This window comes from Corythoichthys intestinalis, chromosome 16, assembly GCF_030265065.1.
Source record: "Corythoichthys intestinalis isolate RoL2023-P3 chromosome 16, ASM3026506v1, whole genome shotgun sequence".
In the NCBI taxonomy this organism is placed as follows: domain Eukaryota; kingdom Metazoa; phylum Chordata; class Actinopteri; order Syngnathiformes; family Syngnathidae; genus Corythoichthys; species Corythoichthys intestinalis.
The window spans coordinates 17,002,257-17,020,556 of record NC_080410.1 but is presented as its reverse complement, the minus strand read 5'-3'; the positions used below and the strand labels follow the sequence as shown (position 1 = coordinate 17,020,556).

General features: G+C 38.2%; 1 protein-coding gene across 1 annotated transcript in view; it reads left to right on the top strand.

Annotated features, from left to right (window-relative positions):
- The window catches only part of ntn1b (netrin 1b), a 114,239-nt gene continuing 95,939 nt past the window's right edge, over nucleotides 1-18,300 (top strand). Inside the window, exons 1-2 of the mRNA XM_057817222.1 lie at nucleotides 1-193; nucleotides 274-1,320. Of these exons, the coding sequence (XP_057673205.1) occupies nucleotides 306-1,320 (1,015 nt within the window). The 5' untranslated portion in view covers nucleotides 1-193; nucleotides 274-305. The remainder of the gene's footprint in view (nucleotides 194-273; nucleotides 1,321-18,300) is intronic.

Sequence of the window (18,300 nt, the reverse complement as noted above, 5' to 3'; positions counted from 1 at the left end):
AGAGGTGTGACTGAGTGTGGAAACACACAGGCAGAGAGACTCGCAGCCAGTCGGCCTTCAATGTCATTTTATCTTTATTAGAAGAACGAAATTCAACTTGTTTAGTGCACTCATAGGGAAGGTTATGAATCATATATGTGTGTTTTTTGCAGCATTTTGACTGACTGAGTAGATTTTATTGCTTCTTTTTCTGGTAAGATCTCACACGCAAATCTAATGGAAAGTTGTCAAATATTCGTTTTCACTGATGATAATTTGCTTTATTGTCTCAAGACAGGAGAAGTCATCGCAGCGCACGGACTACAATGCAAAGCAATTGGGAGGTTTGCCTCACCTTAATGACACTCTGCGCCCTGACCGAGAAGGTCTTTGGGGGCTACGGTCTGAGCATGTTTGCCGCCCAGTCCTCCCCTCCGGACCCGTGCTACGACGAGAACGGCAACCCTCGAAGGTGCATCCCCGACTTTGTCAACTCAGCCTTCGGTAAGGACGTGCGCGTGTCCAGCACGTGCGGCACCCCCGCGGCCAGGTACTGCGTGGTGACCGAGAAGGGAGACGACAGGACGCGGGACTGTCACACCTGCGACTCGGGGGATCCCAAGAAGTGTCACCCGTCCGCTTATTTGACTGACCTGAACAACCCGCACAACCTCACCTGCTGGCAATCGGAGAACTACGCGCAATATCCGCAAAACGTCACGCTCACTTTGTCTCTGGGCAAGAAGTTCGAAGTCACCTACGTGAGCCTGCAGTTTTGCTCACCTCGCCCAGAATCCATGGCCATATACAAGTCCATGGACTACGGCAAGTCTTGGGTGCCCTTCCAGTACTACTCGACCCAGTGCAAGAAGATGTACAACCGGCAGAACAAGGCTGTGATCACCAAGCAGAACGAGCAGGAGGCCATCTGCACGGACTCCCACACGGACATGCACCCGCTGACCGGGGGTCTCATCGCCTTCAGCACTCTGGACGGGAGACCCTCGGCGCACGATTTTGACAACTCGCCGGTCCTCCAGGACTGGGTGACGGCCACCGATATTAAGGTGATCTTCAGCCGGCTGCACACCTTCGGGGACGAGAACGAGGACGACTCGGAGTTGGCACGAGACTCGTACTACTACGCCGTGTCGGACCTGCAGGTGGGCGGACGGTGCAAGTGTAACGGTCACGCGTCCAAGTGCGTCAAGGACAGAGAGGGTCATCTCGTGTGCGAGTGTAAGCACAACACGGCGGGACCCGAGTGCGACAGGTGCAAACCATTCCACTATGACCGACCGTGGCAGCGCGCCACCGCGAGGGAAGCCAACGAATGTGTCGGTAAGCCAAAACTCCGTATTTGCTAGATTTTCATCATTATTGTCACATAGTGGTATCAATATAATTGAGCAATTAGGGCCAAATGAAGCTCTTACCATTAATTAATCCCGTATTGAATGAAAACCTCTGACGCAAAAAAACAAAACAAAAAACAAAACAAAAACCACATACAAAATAAATAATAATCATAAATAAATAAATTAATAATAGGAAAAAAATACAAATTACATATAACAATTATACTAGTAAATACAAAATCTTATAAACGATGCAAATTGGTGACAACAGACAATAAAAAAAACCATTGAGGCTTGATCTGGAATGTGGCTATATAATAATAAGTTAACTATAGGGCAACTGAATTTTTTTGAGAAAAAAACAAACAAACAAAAAAACACACATAACCTCAGATAAAGACCTGTTGTCCAAAGTTGTGGACATCACATTTGGGTCATGTTGGCCATATATATTAGGCCTACATATGGCCTAAATGACCAAAAAAGTGATGCTCCCATATCTGAACACCAGGTTTATATATATATATATATATATATATATATATATATATATATATATATATATGTATATATATATATATATATATATATATATATATATATATATATATATATATATATATATATATATATATATATATATATATATATATATATATATATGTATATATATGTATATATATATTTTTTAAATTATCTTACATATGTTTGAAATGAATGAATACATGAATGAATTACTAAAATATTGAGAAAAACTAATTTAATACAATTAGAATACATGAAAAACAGAAATGCACTGATTAAGCCCCCCCCCCCCCAATGATATACATTCAATTAATTTAAACTGGGAAGACTGGCTGTGAAAGCTTATGTTTCAGTGCCAATGACGGCCCTTGACGTCCAATGCATTTTGTCTGGGAAGGGCAAATGAACACTCCCCCCCAGTCTAAATGGATTGGACATCTAGCGCCGCCAATGGCAGCCAATAAGTTGATAACGTGTTCTGTTTTCACTGGCGTTAGGCAGGGCTGGCAATGATCATTCGCTGCAAGCCCTCCCTGTCAAAATGCAATAGACGTCGAGTGCTGTAAATGGCAGCCAATGAGATACATTTGTGCAGCCAATGAGATAAATTTGTGCCCAACGTAGAAATTCACAAAAGAAAATGATTAACTTTTTGCCTTTTGCAATTTATAATGTAAAGCTAAAAGATGAAAAATACTGTCCACCTTGTAAGAATTATTTTACATTTGGAAAAGTTTGAGCAATTATTAGGAATTATAAAACAAAGTTTGTTCAATTCAATTCTACATCTCATGACAGTAATACATTGAGGAACACAGTTTTTGTTGAGTTAGGTAGGTCTGACAGCTGTTTTTAAATTTTTTGAGGTGTGCAATTCAAACTTTATCACAGTGTTTTAACTATTTTAATTTTCTCAAAAATAGGACAGATACTTTTTTATACAATACTGGTTTTACTTTAAAAAAATCTGATATACAATGAAATGTGAAAGAATGACTGCAATGCCTATTTGAAACTTATGTTTTACCAAGGATATGGCTACTGTAATTAAATTTATGTGCAAGTCGTAATAACATAAGCAAGCTGTGTAGAAAACACTAAACATGCTTTATAATAAATATATTTAAAAAGGTGACAACAAATTTGGACTCAGCATGCCAGTTTTAGTTTTCAATCAGCATAACACATCAGAATTATTCTTTTCAAATTGCTCATCATCATCATAAATGCAACAGCGATAATGCACACTCCCCTTTGGCACATCAACCTCACAGATTCAGGTTGGAACGCATGTGTTTCTCCTTTGTCCTCAAATATGCATGTTTATTCAATTGAAGATTTGTCCATTTGTGCACGGTAAACCCTTAATAAACTCACGGAACTAAAAAATGATCATATAAGAGATTACACAACAGTATTTTAGTGATGTACTGTTTGGTTCCTGAATTGAGCGTATCACACAAATTAGCTATAAAATGATAAACCCTATTCAAATTCAAGTGGCATGAATCTTAACAGACCTCGAAACTTTATAGCTCAGTCAACTACATAATGACATTTGGCTGTTACGACTTTAATAGTTTTGAGCTAGTTCTGTTTAACTTTTTGAGGTTATAGTGTGTGAATGTTAGTGGAAGTGATTTTTATTTATTTTTTATGGTGACCAATTTAGAGTTTGCCTGCCCTTTCCGCAGAGTTGGGAAAGACTCCAGCTGAACAGTAATGGTGGATAATCAGAATCTAGAAAGGGAATGGATGGACATTGCCATTTAAAAATCACACACACGCACACACAAAAAAAAAGCATACTTTTTCTAGAATACTTAGAGCTAGTTAAGTAACGCTATTGTTAACAGAGGTGTAATTTTGCAAAACATCTAGCTAAATTCATTGACGAGGATGCACTCAGGAGATTTTCAGGAGTGTGTTGTTGTGTTTCCCCAAGAAGGTGCCATTTCAGATTGGTCAAGCGAAAAGGCCTGTTTCAGTGATACTTTATGGCACCTCCAAAGCTGCCTGACAAACCAGTGTGCGATTCAAAATGGGAACGCCGTTGGAAGCCATTTGAATCCTGATTTAAGACTTCAGTGCCAGTGAAAGTACAGCTGTAATGTTTATTTTTTCAAGCAGAGCAAGAGGGCGACTTTGGGGGGGGGACAGTATCAACAAGTCAGTGTGAAGCAAAGCTGGAAAAGTAACAAGTTGTGACAATGCGGTGGTTTGCTCAAACAAACAGAACAAGTGAACAAGTTGTTCCCTTTGGCCTCTTGCAAAGTCAGCAAGTGAGCGCATTTTACTAAAACAAAAAGCTTGTCACTTGTGGCGTATATCTCTTTGCGTGTGGGAAGACCTCTTTCACCATCTCCTCTTGTTTGCATGCAGTGCATTGTGTTATATGTTAAAAAACAAAACACACACACACAGACAGAGCATGTCTTCCGAAAAGGAGTAATGGAGGACAAACAGGGGGGTGGAACTGCCTCAATCAGGTGGGATGAAAAGTGGTAACTGGAACTTCCTTATTGGTGCATTAGTAACTGAAGTACTGCACAGAAGTACATTGATATACCACAATGAGGTTGAGAGAAAACCCATATGATGACCCGTGTTGTGTCCTAGGCAGCTGTTTCATATTCTCTCCATGTGCAGAGTAGAAGTGACCCCGTACCACCCAGCCACCCCCTCACACACTGTCTGGCCTGACTGATGGGCTGTAAAGGCAACTGTGTGGGAAACTATTGCTTGCCAAGTGGATGCTGAGTGTTGAAAAAGTAGCTTTTATCACTCACGTGTAATTCGGCACTTTTACCACCCTATTATAATGCTTTTTAATTGTGTCTGTACCTTAAGTCAATGAACAGGTGGAATGTTTTAGGTGGGTGTTTACTTCATTTACATCTTAGATATACAGTGTATGCAAATGAACACAATACCACTTCCAAGATAACACAATGACTGAAAGTTTGAAATGAACGTTTCGAAAATGAGAGTTATTTCAATATACTACTAAAAGTTGAAATATGACTTTATCCTGACACCCACAACCAAACACGGTAAATTGGTGGGTATGTCCAAAAGGTGTCAAGTGAACTAGTTTCTAATGGTTTGTTTGGATTTGATTGTACTGATTGCTGTCACACTGCAAATTTATGACATCTTAATCAGATTATTTTTCTTAAATCTAGTCACATACCTCTCTCCATCTTGTTTTGAACATTAAAGACTAGTTAACAGATTAATGTGTTAGATAATTGCATAACTTGAACTTCGGCTGGCGGCATCACGCAAGCCGAACAGTCGGACCCACGCTAGCGTAGCTGCAACTACACCGGCCGGCGGAACCTGACAACCCGGCCGAAAGGCCGAACTCCTTGTACTGACAGGCCAGGCCCATTTTGAAAGCTGGAAAAAGGCTAAAAAGGAAAAAGGCGATCAAACTGCAAGGCAAAACAGCAACAAACCCAGGCGAGGAGGCAGACTGGTTCCAGGGTCGCCATATCACAAGTCAACAAAAGATTCCCGAGACAATGACAACAATTAGTTAAACATTCAGTCTTTTTGAAGGCTCTCATGATGCAGGCTGTGGGAAAGAAGAAGGGTGTGTTTGGGCGTTGTTTAGGATTATTGTCTGTTTGTGGATTGGAAAGGAGGAGTTACTGTTGTCAGGGCAACGAGGGTTGTGGATTTTGCCACCTCAGCGCCACGTGAGTGCTGAGTGTTCACTTCTTGGTCGCGGGTTCGTCCTTATCAGATGTTCCTTGTCAAGACAAGGTGTCCTGCCATTTGTTCTGGAATGTTCGGAAGAACTGATTGGGAGAGTTGGTGGTGCAGACGTGGGCTTGTAGATGTCTTACCTTGTCAGCGTCAGTCTTGCTCAGTCAGCTGCATGATGCCTGCGTTGGGCTTCCGTGATCAAAAGGCGTCATGTATCTCTTATGCCCTATGTCAAAAATATTCTGCTTGTTTTCCTTAACCTATGATATAAATGCTATTCATTTCATACCAGGTGTGTTAGAGTAATACAAACAGTCAAACAGTAAATAGGAGAAAAGTTACTATTTCTTCAAAGAACATTTTACTATTTGTTCTTATTAAGCCTATACACCTGAGTTGGCAATTTTTCTACTAAATCAAGAAAAAATTGCTTTCAAATAATGCTTTGAACAGTATATATTCTTGAATTAAGAATATTTCTATTTCAAAACTTCTTTTAAGATATAATCTTAAGAGAAGCTTTGAAATAGAAATAGAAATAGAAAAAAGATCAAATCTACAAATTTATTGCTTAAAGTCTGTTAAGCTTATTTTCAGCTAGCTATTTTTCATATTTCATGAAATCTAAATGAGTAAAATTTACTTGAAGCACTGGCTGATAATTTCACTTATTTCTAGTAGATTTATACCGAAAACAAGGGAATTTAACTAGTTTTAAGGAGGTTTTTGCAGTGCATAATACTGAATTTCAGACATTCTGCGTGATCGTTCACAATGAGTTTGTCAAGTACATTTCTTAATGAAAAACATGCTTTTAGTTTTTGTGGCAAGAAATGCATAAATCAGCACTTCCCTATGGATTTGCTGTCAGAGACAATCAACCTTGAGAGTTTGTTATTATCTGAAAGGCTTTACCTCTTTATTGTTGGTTTTAGTAGAGACACATTAATTGGATTCTGGAGACTTCTTGTGCAAACTGGTTGGGTGTCAATGACTGAGGGTGTTACAGGTGGGTGTCAACTCCCCCGCGACTGTGGTCTCTTTTTAGACAGCCAAGCACGATTTGTCCTTAACATTTCATTTCAAGTGAGACGTTCAAAGACACATTGCAATTTTTTGTTTTATTACTAGCAGGCCATTTGAGTTTTATTCTGCTCTTTTTTGTTTGTGTCTTGAATGTGCATCTTCCTTTTACTGGTAACGTGAACTGTGCAAGTGATGCAGGTGAATCTTTCAGAGCTTACTTTCATATCTTCATTGGAGGGCTGCTGGAGCAAAAAATGTTGGCAAGACATGTTTCAAAATCTACATATTGTATGAATTCAATAAAGTTAGAATACTGTACAGTAGTTATAATGTGAAACCTAGATAACCCTCCTGCTCCCAACAGTTCTCCTACCACACCAGATCTGATTATTTTCCTCAATGTAGTTTTTTGGTCACATTGATAAACCTGTAGTATTTCTCTGATTGTAGTTTCAGCATGAACAAGTGGGCAGCACTGCCATCTCGCATTTCTTGGATTTTGCACCTTCCTGTGTGTAGTTTTTGTGATCTTTGGGGGTGTATGTTAACTTTTAAAAAACACAACTCTTCATTTTTTCCTATTACAATAGGCAATTGCTGTTTGAAAGGACAGATATCTACATGTAATGAACGTTTGATTCATTTTGTGTTTTAATGGGAGTTGGATTTTTATGAGTGCAACATTGTATTTTGATCACAGCCTTCAATATGTCAGTTGTATTACGATATGGTATACACATGCTTTGATCATTAAACAATAAGCAAAAATAATTGTTTAATGTACACAAACTGTACTATTTTGTATTTCTTGGAACAACTTCGGGAAGACTTTTCTGTTTCCAGGACACAAAATAAGCTGAACTGTGGGAAACTTGCATGATGTTAAGGTGAAAGATTTTGCGATCCCAGACCTAAAGCCTATCAAACACCTTTGTGATGAATTAGAACTGATGTTATTCGCACCTGAATATTATTCTCCATAAATGGAGAAAAATCCAAGCAGACACATTAAAAAACGTGTTTTTGTCCTTGTAAGAGTTAAAAAGTTGCAAACAGGATCGTGTCAATTACAGGTTTGTTTCAGTTACTCCAATAGTTCTAAAAAAGGCGAGCTAAAATGTAGACTGCGAGATGCGTAAACAAAGTGGATCATTTTGAAGATGGATGTAAAACACATTTTGCTCATAAACCAAAAGAAGAGTTTTCAAAATCAACAGCATTGCTGCTTGCAAGTCATGCCGTGCGTCTTGAAAGTCAAAACAATAAGAGCGCCCTTTAAAAACAGTGCATTCTTTCTCCGCTCAACAAGCTTGTTGCATGACAGCAGCTTACAGAAAGAAGAAACACCAGTTCGGACATGAAGTAAGCAACCTTTTGTGGCCCCATGATGCTGTACTACACATTTCATTCTCCATTTGAAAGATAATTTATTAAAGTCCAAAGTGTTAAAAAAAAAAAAAAAATCACTCTATGATAAATTGTATTTTTATTTTTAGAAGCCGAAAACTTTACTTTTCCCCCCAATTCTGTTTTCACGCAAAAAAAGGCCCAATCATTGTCATTGTTACATTCAATTTAAGACGCTGACATTGTTGACCAATTCTCATTGCAACTGATGAACACCCACAAGAAATTCTCCATTCGATCCTATTGACTTTGAACTTGGACCCACAAAAAATATCCATTGGTGACCCCCCCACCACACCAAAAAAATAATGGCAATTATTATAAATAAAAATGGAGCCTTCCTTCAGGTAAAACACAACTGCTTTTGACCACAAGCACAGCTAAACGCAACAAAAAATGAAAACTTTTTACCACGACTATGATTAATTTATGATTATCTGAAATAAAAATGTCTTTATAAGCTAGAAATAAAAATATTTTGAGATAAATATTGTAGAAAATAAATCAATACATTTTAAATAAATGCAAGTCATCAGCCAATCAAATGTGCGTTTGAGCAGAAAAAAATGGACTGGCACATTCAACAAGTGAAAGGGTAAATGTAAGGTCTGAACATCATAAAGATAATTCACTTAATAATGGTAGTGTCAATCTATCCTTGCAACATATGTCAAGACAAACTAAATGACCTAACTGAACTCATTATATAATGCAAACAAAATTGCATAAAAGTTGGTGGGGACAATTTAAGCATCCTGAAAAGTTGGTAGAGTTATGTCTCTACCAGCCCTATGCAAACCCTTGCCTAAAATAGCCACACAATCAATAGGCCGCAGTGTTGTTTTTGGCAGCCATTTTAATTTCAGTCTTAGGCCATGTCCACACGTAGCAGGGTATTTGGCAAAAAGAAGATATTTTTCTACGGTTGGACCTATCATCCACACGTGCACGCAGAATTAAACCAGGGTTCTTAAAATTGACGGGGAAGGTGAAAATTTGCGAATTCTGCGTTTGTGGCTCAATCATGTGGACACTGATAACCGAAGATTTACGTCACTGGCTGCGACAAATTTTGTCCTCACGTCACACATGAGACCAATTTTTACATTTGGAGTATATTAAATAGGCGCTTTTTTTGCTTCCATTTTTTTTTTTTTTTTTTTTACAAACGCTTGCTGTGCTTCTTATTGAATATTGGGTATTTTGGACAATTATTTTATTGTTTTGAATGTACTTAAAAATGAATGAAAGCGCTTGGCTGTGGGAGGTTTTTTTTTTTTTTTCTACACAAACGTGCAGGTGTGGACGCAATTATTTTTCCCCGACGTATTAGGGTAGAATCCTCGTTTTTTAAAAAAAACCTGCTACGTGTGGACATGGCCTTAGTCTTTTGGATGAAAATACTTATTAGTCTTAGTCATATTTTAGTCATTTCAAATGTTTTCGTCTTTGTCCAGTTTAAGTCAACGAAAACTTAGACAAATTTCATCTGATTTTAGTCGACAATTCTCAAAATGTTTTCGTCTATCAACGTAAAAATCGAATGAACATGACAGACAAGCACATAACTGTTGGGTCTACAAGGACATCAACATTTTCATGATAATACACACTCGGCAGGAAAACAACAAATTATTTGTAATTAATTAAACTCACCTGGACGCCATTAAGTGTATGTAAAATGTTTTCCAAGAGTTTAAGAAGACACAGAGTCACCGCGCTAATAGTTCCGCGAACGCTATGCTAACGTTACAAGTTAGTTTAATGTGTGATGATCACTCAGCACAGACCTTTCAAGGCTAAAGCAACATGGCATATCTGTCCAAGATAAGGAAGCAAAACTTACCAAGCAGCAACAGACACATATGTTTCACAAAAGGAGCCTCGAATGGGCACAGTCTTACTAAGCATGTGTGCCCATGTCACACGAGTGACACGACCAAACACTTCTAAATGCATGCTGACAACACATACAGTGGGGCAAATAAGTATTTAGTCAACCACTAACTGTGCAAGTTCTCCCACTTGAAAATGTTAGAGAGGCCTGTAATTGTCAACATGGGTAAACCCCAACCATGAGACAGAATGTGGTGAAAAAACCCCAGAAAATCCCATTGTTTTGTTTTTAAACAATTTATTTGCAAATCATGGTGGAAAATAAGTATTTGGTCAATACCAAAAGTTCATCTCAATACTTTGTTATGTACCCTTTGTTGCCAATAACGGAGGCCAAAAGTTTTCTGTAACTCTTCACAAGCTTTTCACACACTGTTGCTGGTATTTTGGCCCATTCCTCCATGCAGATCTCCTCTAGAGCAGTGATGTTTTGGGGCTGTCGTTGGGCAACACGGACTTTCAACTCCCTCCCGCAGATTTTCTATGGGGTTGAGATCTGGAGACTGGCTAGGCCACTCCAGGACCTAGAAATGGTTCTTACAAAGCTACTCCTTTGTTGCCCTGGCTGTGTGTTTGGGATCATTGTCATGCTGAAAGACCCAGCCACGTCTCATCTTCAATGCCCGTGCTGATGGAAGGAGATTTTCACTCAAAATCTCTCGATACATGGCCACATTCATTCTTTCCTTTACACAGATCAGTCGTCCTGGTTCCTTTGCAGAAAAATAGCCCCAAAGCATGATGTTTCCACCCTCATGCTTCACAGTGGTTCGTCAGTATTCCTTCTCCTCCAAACACGAGAAACTGTGTTTCTACCAAAAAGTTCTATTTTGGTTTCATCTGACCATAACACATTCTCCCAGTCCTCTTCTAGATCATCCAAATGCCCTCAACCGCAGACGAGCCTGGACGTGTACTTTCTTCAGCAGGGGGACACGTCTGGCAGTGCAGGATTTGAGTCCCTGGCGGCGCATTGCGTTACTGATAGTAGCCTTTGTTACTGTGGTCCCAGCGCTCTGTAGGTCATTCACTAGGTCCCCCCGTGTGGTTCTGGGAGTTTTACTCACCATTGTCGTTATCATTTTGACGCCACGGTGTGAGATCTTGCATGGAGCCTCAGATCGAGGGAGATTATCAGCGGTCTTGTATGTCCTCCATTTTCTAATTATTGCTCCCACAGTTGATTTCTTTACACTAAGCGTTTTACCTATTGCAGATTCAGTCTTCCCAGCCTGGTGCAGGTCTACAATTTTGTCTCTGCTGTCCTTCGACAGCTCTTTGGTCTTGGCCGTAGTAGATTTTGGAGTGTGACTGACTGAGATTGAGGACAGGTGTCTTTTATACCGATAATGAGTTCAAACAGGTGCTATTAATACAGGTAACAAGTGGAGCCACGTTAGACCTCATTAGAAGAAGTTAGACCTCTTTGACAGCCAGAAATCTTGCTTGTTTGTAGGTGACCAAATACTCGTTTTCCACTCTAACTTGGAAATAAATTCTTTAGAAATCAAACAATGTGATTTTCTGTTTTTTTTTCCACATTCTGTCTCTCATGGTTGAGGTTTACCCATGTTGACAATTACAGGCTTCTCTAATCTTTTCAAGTAGGAGAACTTACAATTGGTGGTTGACTAAATACTTATTTGCCCCACTGTATAATCAGAAAATATCACGGAATATATGGCAAATTTTCATCCCGTTCTCGTGTCGTCAGATAACAACTGGCATCAATCTCGTTATGATTTAGATTCCCGAGGCACGTTTTCAGCGCATCATCGTGAAATCATCGTCATGAAAAAAATTGTTCGTTGATGAAATATTTTCGTTATTGTCATCGTTGACGAAAACAACACTCATAGGAAGGGACCCCAAATCCACACAAAGAGACAAAGAATTGTCCCAAAATTTATGATCAAAGTGATAAAAATCAACAGAAACTGACACAGAAATGTCTCAAAACAAACAGGAAGTGACTGGGAATTTCCCCTTAAACAATAGGAAACGACCTGAAACTGCCCTGTAATCAATAGGAAGTTACCCCAAAAACAACAGAGAGTGACTTTAAATTGCCATAAAATAAGCAGTAAATGATCCAAACTCAACTGGAAGTGACTAGAGATCCATGGGAGTTTATTGATCACCTTAAAAAGCATTCACACATCATTTCTCAGGAAATTGCAATCCTTAATTTTGTTTACAATCAAAACACCGGGATTTGTCCTATCTTTTCTATATGAGTGACCAGTGGATCCGCTGATTGTACGGCCCACCTCCTTTTTTGGGTCAACAGGTTTTGCCCCACCAGGCCTGCTCACATCTGTCTCTCATTTGAAGTCCTTAGCATTGGCTTATGTGATGATTGGAGTAAAGCATGATGTCATCGATCTTTAAGGATGATTCTTCATGTTATTCTCCCTGGCCCATCACTATGTGCCAGTATAATGGCTTGGGCAACCAGAACCATTAAATTTAATGTAAGAACATAACATTTAATCCAAGTCTGAAGACAAGAACGCCATAAAAAAACAACAACTGCTTGTGTTGTTATTGTGTTTGGTTGTTTGTTTGGATTTATGACTACATTAGTTGTTTTGACTTTGTTTGAACATTACAGCATTCAGATGTGCTGAAGAAATAATCCCACCCAAAACAGCAAATTGGATTTGATAATAAAGATTACATGAGAATAGGAGGAAAAAATGAGAATAAGTATGTGGGAAAAATTGATTCCAGGTGAAAGCAAACATAAAACCTGCACTAGTTGATGGAAAACAGGTGTGAGGCAGGTTGGGGGAACGTTTCTTGGCCTCCCAAAAGGCTTGAAAGTCACACACCCTTGAAAATCCCATCAGCAGCAGAGTGCCAGTTAGATGGACTGACGAGTCTCAGTCATCTAGAACACACCGAAGCTTGACTGCAGCTCAGGGGTCCTGCAATGGAAAAGCCAAACAATGTGGCTGGCAGCAGTATAGTGAGTGGAAATACAGCCAACAATGACCTTCGCATCACTGGAAGAACAGTCAATGTCAAGCATTTTCTTTATTTTGCCGTTATATGCATGCTTATTTATTATTTATATATGTTCCATGTCATCACAATATGAGCTACCATTATACAGAACATAGTTGTGTATCATCTGTGAAAGCCGAACAAATCTTACTAACTCTTTGGCTGCTAGTGATGTCTAATCCATTTGCACTGGGAGGGTTCATTCGCCCCTCCCTGTCAAAATGGATTGGACATCTAGCGCCGTCAATGGCACTAGAACATGAGGATTCATAGCCATTCCTACCAGTTTAAATGAATTGGACGTCCACCCATGTCAATCACAACAGTTAGTTAATTTGTAAGTCACTTTCATCAACCGTTTCATAACTTTCGCCATTAAAATTATAATTATTAGTCTCAGAATCCAAGTTATTCATCAAATCAGGAAAATAGCTGAAAATAAATGCTGAAATGTTAATCTTTTGGCTTATATTCATTTTCTTAAATGTAAATTAGAAATGTTTTCAATTACAGCAATAAAGACAAAACACTTCAATGAAAAGACAAGAAATTTAAGGAAGGAGGAAAACCTCTTTGATAAACTTCCATCCTTGATAAATGTTTTAAACAGAAGCGATTTTACCACTTGAATTTTAATAACAATCTAAAATGCGAAAAAATATGGAGTGAAAAACATAGTTTCAATTATTTAATTGAGCTATATTGTATGGTTTTATATTTTAGCAAAGATAAAAAAAAAAAAAATTCTATAAATAGAAGAATAGCAGAAAACCAACTGTAATATAGAGTACACGTATTCATTAAAGTGCTATAAGTATGTATCAAACATGAACAATGGTAGATGCAGAGGTGGGTAGTAAAGCGTTACATGTACTCCGTTACATGTACTCCATTACATTTACTTGGTAACTTTTTCAGAAAAATGTACTTCTAACAGTATCACGTGGCGTCTTTAAAGTAAAAATTTATGAACAAAAATGAGCAAAAATGAAGTATTTGACATAGAGGGCAGCCCTTAAAATGACTCAAAAGCGCAAATTTAAACCTCTCTCCCAGTTTTTATTCGGCACCGATTGACCACGGAAAAGCGGAATTTTGATCCTTTGAATTTGATATTAGTAACTATGAAGGAAATATTCACTATTCAAACTATTTTCTCAACGAGAGGGCACTCATGCTCTTTTGACGAATAATGCTTCATTTCTGTCTTATATTTTTTATTTTCTCTCGCCGGAATTCAATGATTATATATACATATACTAGTATATATAAATTGTATTTGTTTGGCTTAATGTGGGGATGTAATGGGTCATTGTACAGTATCATTATAACAACAGTACATATAGAGAAGTTTGCGCAAAGAGAAAAAAAATTCCATTGTTTAAAAAAAAAAAGAAAGAAAGAAAAAATAAGCAGTTACAATGTTACTCATTACTTGAGTATTCTTTTCACTGGATACTATTTACTTGTACTTGAGTACAATTTTTGGATGAGTACTTTTACTTTTACTTGAGTAATATATTTTGAAGTAACGCTCCTCTTACTTAAGTAAAATTTTTGGCTACTCTACCCACCTCTGGGTAGATGATGGCTGGAAGTGTGCAGCCAACCAATTTGCAGTACATTATGAAAACCATCTCTTAAATCAACAGAACAACCAACAAGAATGCTTCCAAAAGCTGGCGTTCACTCTGTTGCCTCCAGTCGTCCTTGAAACATAAGCCAGTATGACTTGGGAAAAAAAATAATTCTGTATACAAAAGACTATTAAACAAAAGAAAAAGAAAAAAAAAAACATGTTGTGTTACAGCCCAGTGTCCTCTGGGTAAGGGCTGCATGCCTTCTAGATTTGGTTTTTCTCATAATAGCACATAATTCAAGACAGAAAGGAGCTACTCAATACCAGAAAGTGTTTTGATACCATACTTAAAAGCGAAGTGTACGTCTTCATAGCGTCGATTTGCAAATTTGACTACCTCATTTATAGTTTTGGATGCATACAAATGAGCAGTGTATTCATTAAGCTGCCAAATGTAAGATTGGTGACCAAAAAATGATACTGCTACCAGGATCAATACATTGAAGAGCACAACCTTTGGGCAGCCTTTTTTTAAAAAAAAATCATTTATTTATTTATTTTTACCATTGTTACATTACAATCAGACAGACAAAGGCTAACAAACTATACACTAACGTTTGCAATATTTATTACCTCAGAATATTCAGCAGTTGTTTACAAACTACGAAACAAGTTACAATTTACGGGGATCTAGGGACTTCAAAGAACCCAGATTTCAGACGACAAGGAAAAGTTTTTGCATATCAGTATGTGGGGTGAGACTACTGAAGAAATTTCATGTGGATTTAAAACAATGTATAAATATTGGACAATTTAAGAAACTGTATAAAGATATGATTTTCAAGAAATATAAGGATGATGGAAATATGGATAATAACTAGGGTGTTGTGGTTATTGGGATATGGGACATTGCTGTCATTTATTCATGTTTTCTGGGCTTTTGCAACATTTGTGTATAGGTCATATGCAGGGTTATATGGTGAGATTGTATATGTGTTAAACAAGAATGTATATATTTAAATGTAAGGAATGGAACTGATATGTCAGGACTTAAGGACAAGGGGTGAGAGTAAATAAGTTTTTACTTCTTCTCACTCCTTTTCCAATACTCATATTTTGTTTTTTCTTTTTTTTCCATTATTGTCACCGATTATCGGTACCTATGTATTAAGTACTCGAAATAAACGTGTTCAACAATATTCATATGAGCATACAGCATGTGTATTGTGTAGTCTCCAACCTATGTCTATCAAATACCAAAAATTAAATGAGTGCCCGCAACAGTCTACAAATGTAGACACAAATAACGATTTTTAGCGAGGTAGGTTAACACAAAGATTAAAAAAAAGCCGAGTTATGAGCTGCAGGTTAGTATCTATTGTCATGACGGGAGGGGAGCTACAGTACCATACTTTTCTCAATATATATATATGCACTGGCACAGAAGTATCAACTTTTAAATATCATACATTTTCAATGAAAAACAAAACATGCTAATCTTCTCAATTTTTTATGTCCTCGATCTTCCGTTGAAGACTACAGAAATTTGATTTTAAATTGCATTTTTCTGAACATGCAGTGGTATGAAAAAGTATCTGAACCTTTTGGAATTTCTCACATTTCTGCATAGAATCCCCATCAAATGTGATCTGATCTTTGTTAAAATCACAAAGATGAAAAACCAGTCTCTGCTTTAACTAAAACCACCCAAACATTTATAGGTTTTCATGTTTTAATGAGGATAGTATGCAAACAATGACAGAAGGGGAAAAATAAGTAAGTCAACTATCACATTTAATATTTGGTGCCCCCCCCCCTCCCTTTGGCAGCAATAACTTCAACCAGACGGCTCCTGTACCTGCAGATCAGTCTGGCACATCGATCAGGACTAATCTTGGCCCATTCTTCTCTACAAAACTGCTATAGCTCAGTCAGATACCTCGGATGTCTGGCATGAATCGCTGTCTTTAGGTCGTTCCACAGCATCTCAATGGGGTTCAAGTCTGGACTTTGATGCTTCACGGTGGGAATGAGGTGTTGATGTTGGTGAGCTGTTCCATTTTTCTTCCACTCATGCATGACGTTGTGTCTTACTCACAAACAATTTAACTTTGGTTTCATCAGACCACAAAATATCTTGCCAAAACGTCAATGGAGTGTCGAAGTGCCTTTTTGCAAACAATAAACAAGCAACAACTTTTTTTAGACAGCAGTTTCTTCTTCTGTGGAGTCCTCCCATGAACAGCATTCTTGGCCATAATTTTACAAGTAGTTGATGTGTGCAGAGAGACTGTGCCAGTGATTTCTGTAAGTCTTTAGCAGACACTGTAGGGCTCTTTTTTTATCTCTCTGAGTATTCTGCGCTGAACTTTTGGCGTCATCTTTGGTGAACGGCCATTCCTTGGGAGCGAAGCAAAAGCGCCAAACTCTCTCCATTTGTAGAAAACTTCTCTGACTGTCGATTGATGAACATCCAGACTTTTAGAAAAGGTTTTGTATCCTTTCCTAGCTTTATACAAATCAACAATCCTTGATCGTGGGTCTTCAGATAGCTTTTTTGACCAAACCATGACGCACATCAGACAATGCTTCTCATTAAGACAACTCTTACCAGGTGTGTGTTTTATAGTGGGCAAGGCAACTTTAAACCACTCATCAGTGGTTGGGCACACACCTGACTTAAATTGTTTGGTAAAAATTGGTTTCAATTGCTCTTTAAGTCTCCTTAGGCAGAGGGTTCACTTACTTATTTTTCCCATTTCTGTCATTGTTTGCATGCTATCCTCATTAAAATATGAAAACCTATAAATGTTTGGGTGGCTTTAGTTTAAGCAGACACTGTTTTTACATCTGTGTGATTTTGACAAAGATCAGATCACATTTGATGGTAATTTTATGCAGAAATTTGAAAAAGGTTCAGATACTTTTTCATACCACTGTATTTCCTTTCAGGGGGCCAGCTAAAATGATCCAGCAGGCCAGATATGGCCCCGGAGCCATGAGTTTGTTACCAGTGGTTTAAGTGAACAACTTTTTTGTCTTATCCTTTTTACAGTCTTTGCCAGTGGCTATTCAAACTGTTTGCCTGGCTGTTTATTTTCATTTCTACCATGTACACTTTACAGCTGAAATAGACACATGAGTCTGTATGCACGTGTAGATGCTCAAGCCTTTGTCCTAAGACTGTCTGCATGGGGTTGACTGGGAAAATTCAGCACGGCATTAGGACCACCTACAGTGTGCACAGTGAGCCCCTTTAAGAAAAGTGTGAAGAAGGGCAAGCTCTGAATGATTAATTGGCCGGCGTAGGGACACGCTTCGTAGCTCTGCTTCAGACTCTGACCCGACTCTCCTGCTGCACTCCCACCTGACACAGACCGCACAGTGTCCGTGCTGTTTGCACACATACAGTATGTGCTCAATGCCACTTTGAATATTATTTAATCATTGTATTAAAATTGAAAGCGTATTTTTGATATTCTACTCGGAAAGTCATGAAGAAAGTGACTTACTGGAGAAAGTTGTATTGATTTTTACTCGAGTTCTGTATTTAATTTTATACATTGAAAATCATGCTCTTGTCTAAGACAACTGACAAAAAAAAAACGTAGCCTTGGGCTCAGTTTTAAATAGTGTTTGTATGCCTCCTGATACCAATTCCGACACCCGGCTATGATGTATATGACGACAGTGTACTGATACCACGTTTTTATAAAAAAAAAAAAAAAAACAATCCTTTTTTTCCCTTTTAACACTAAATTACTGGACACTCACTTAACTTAACCCTCCCTCTTCATATGGATTGGT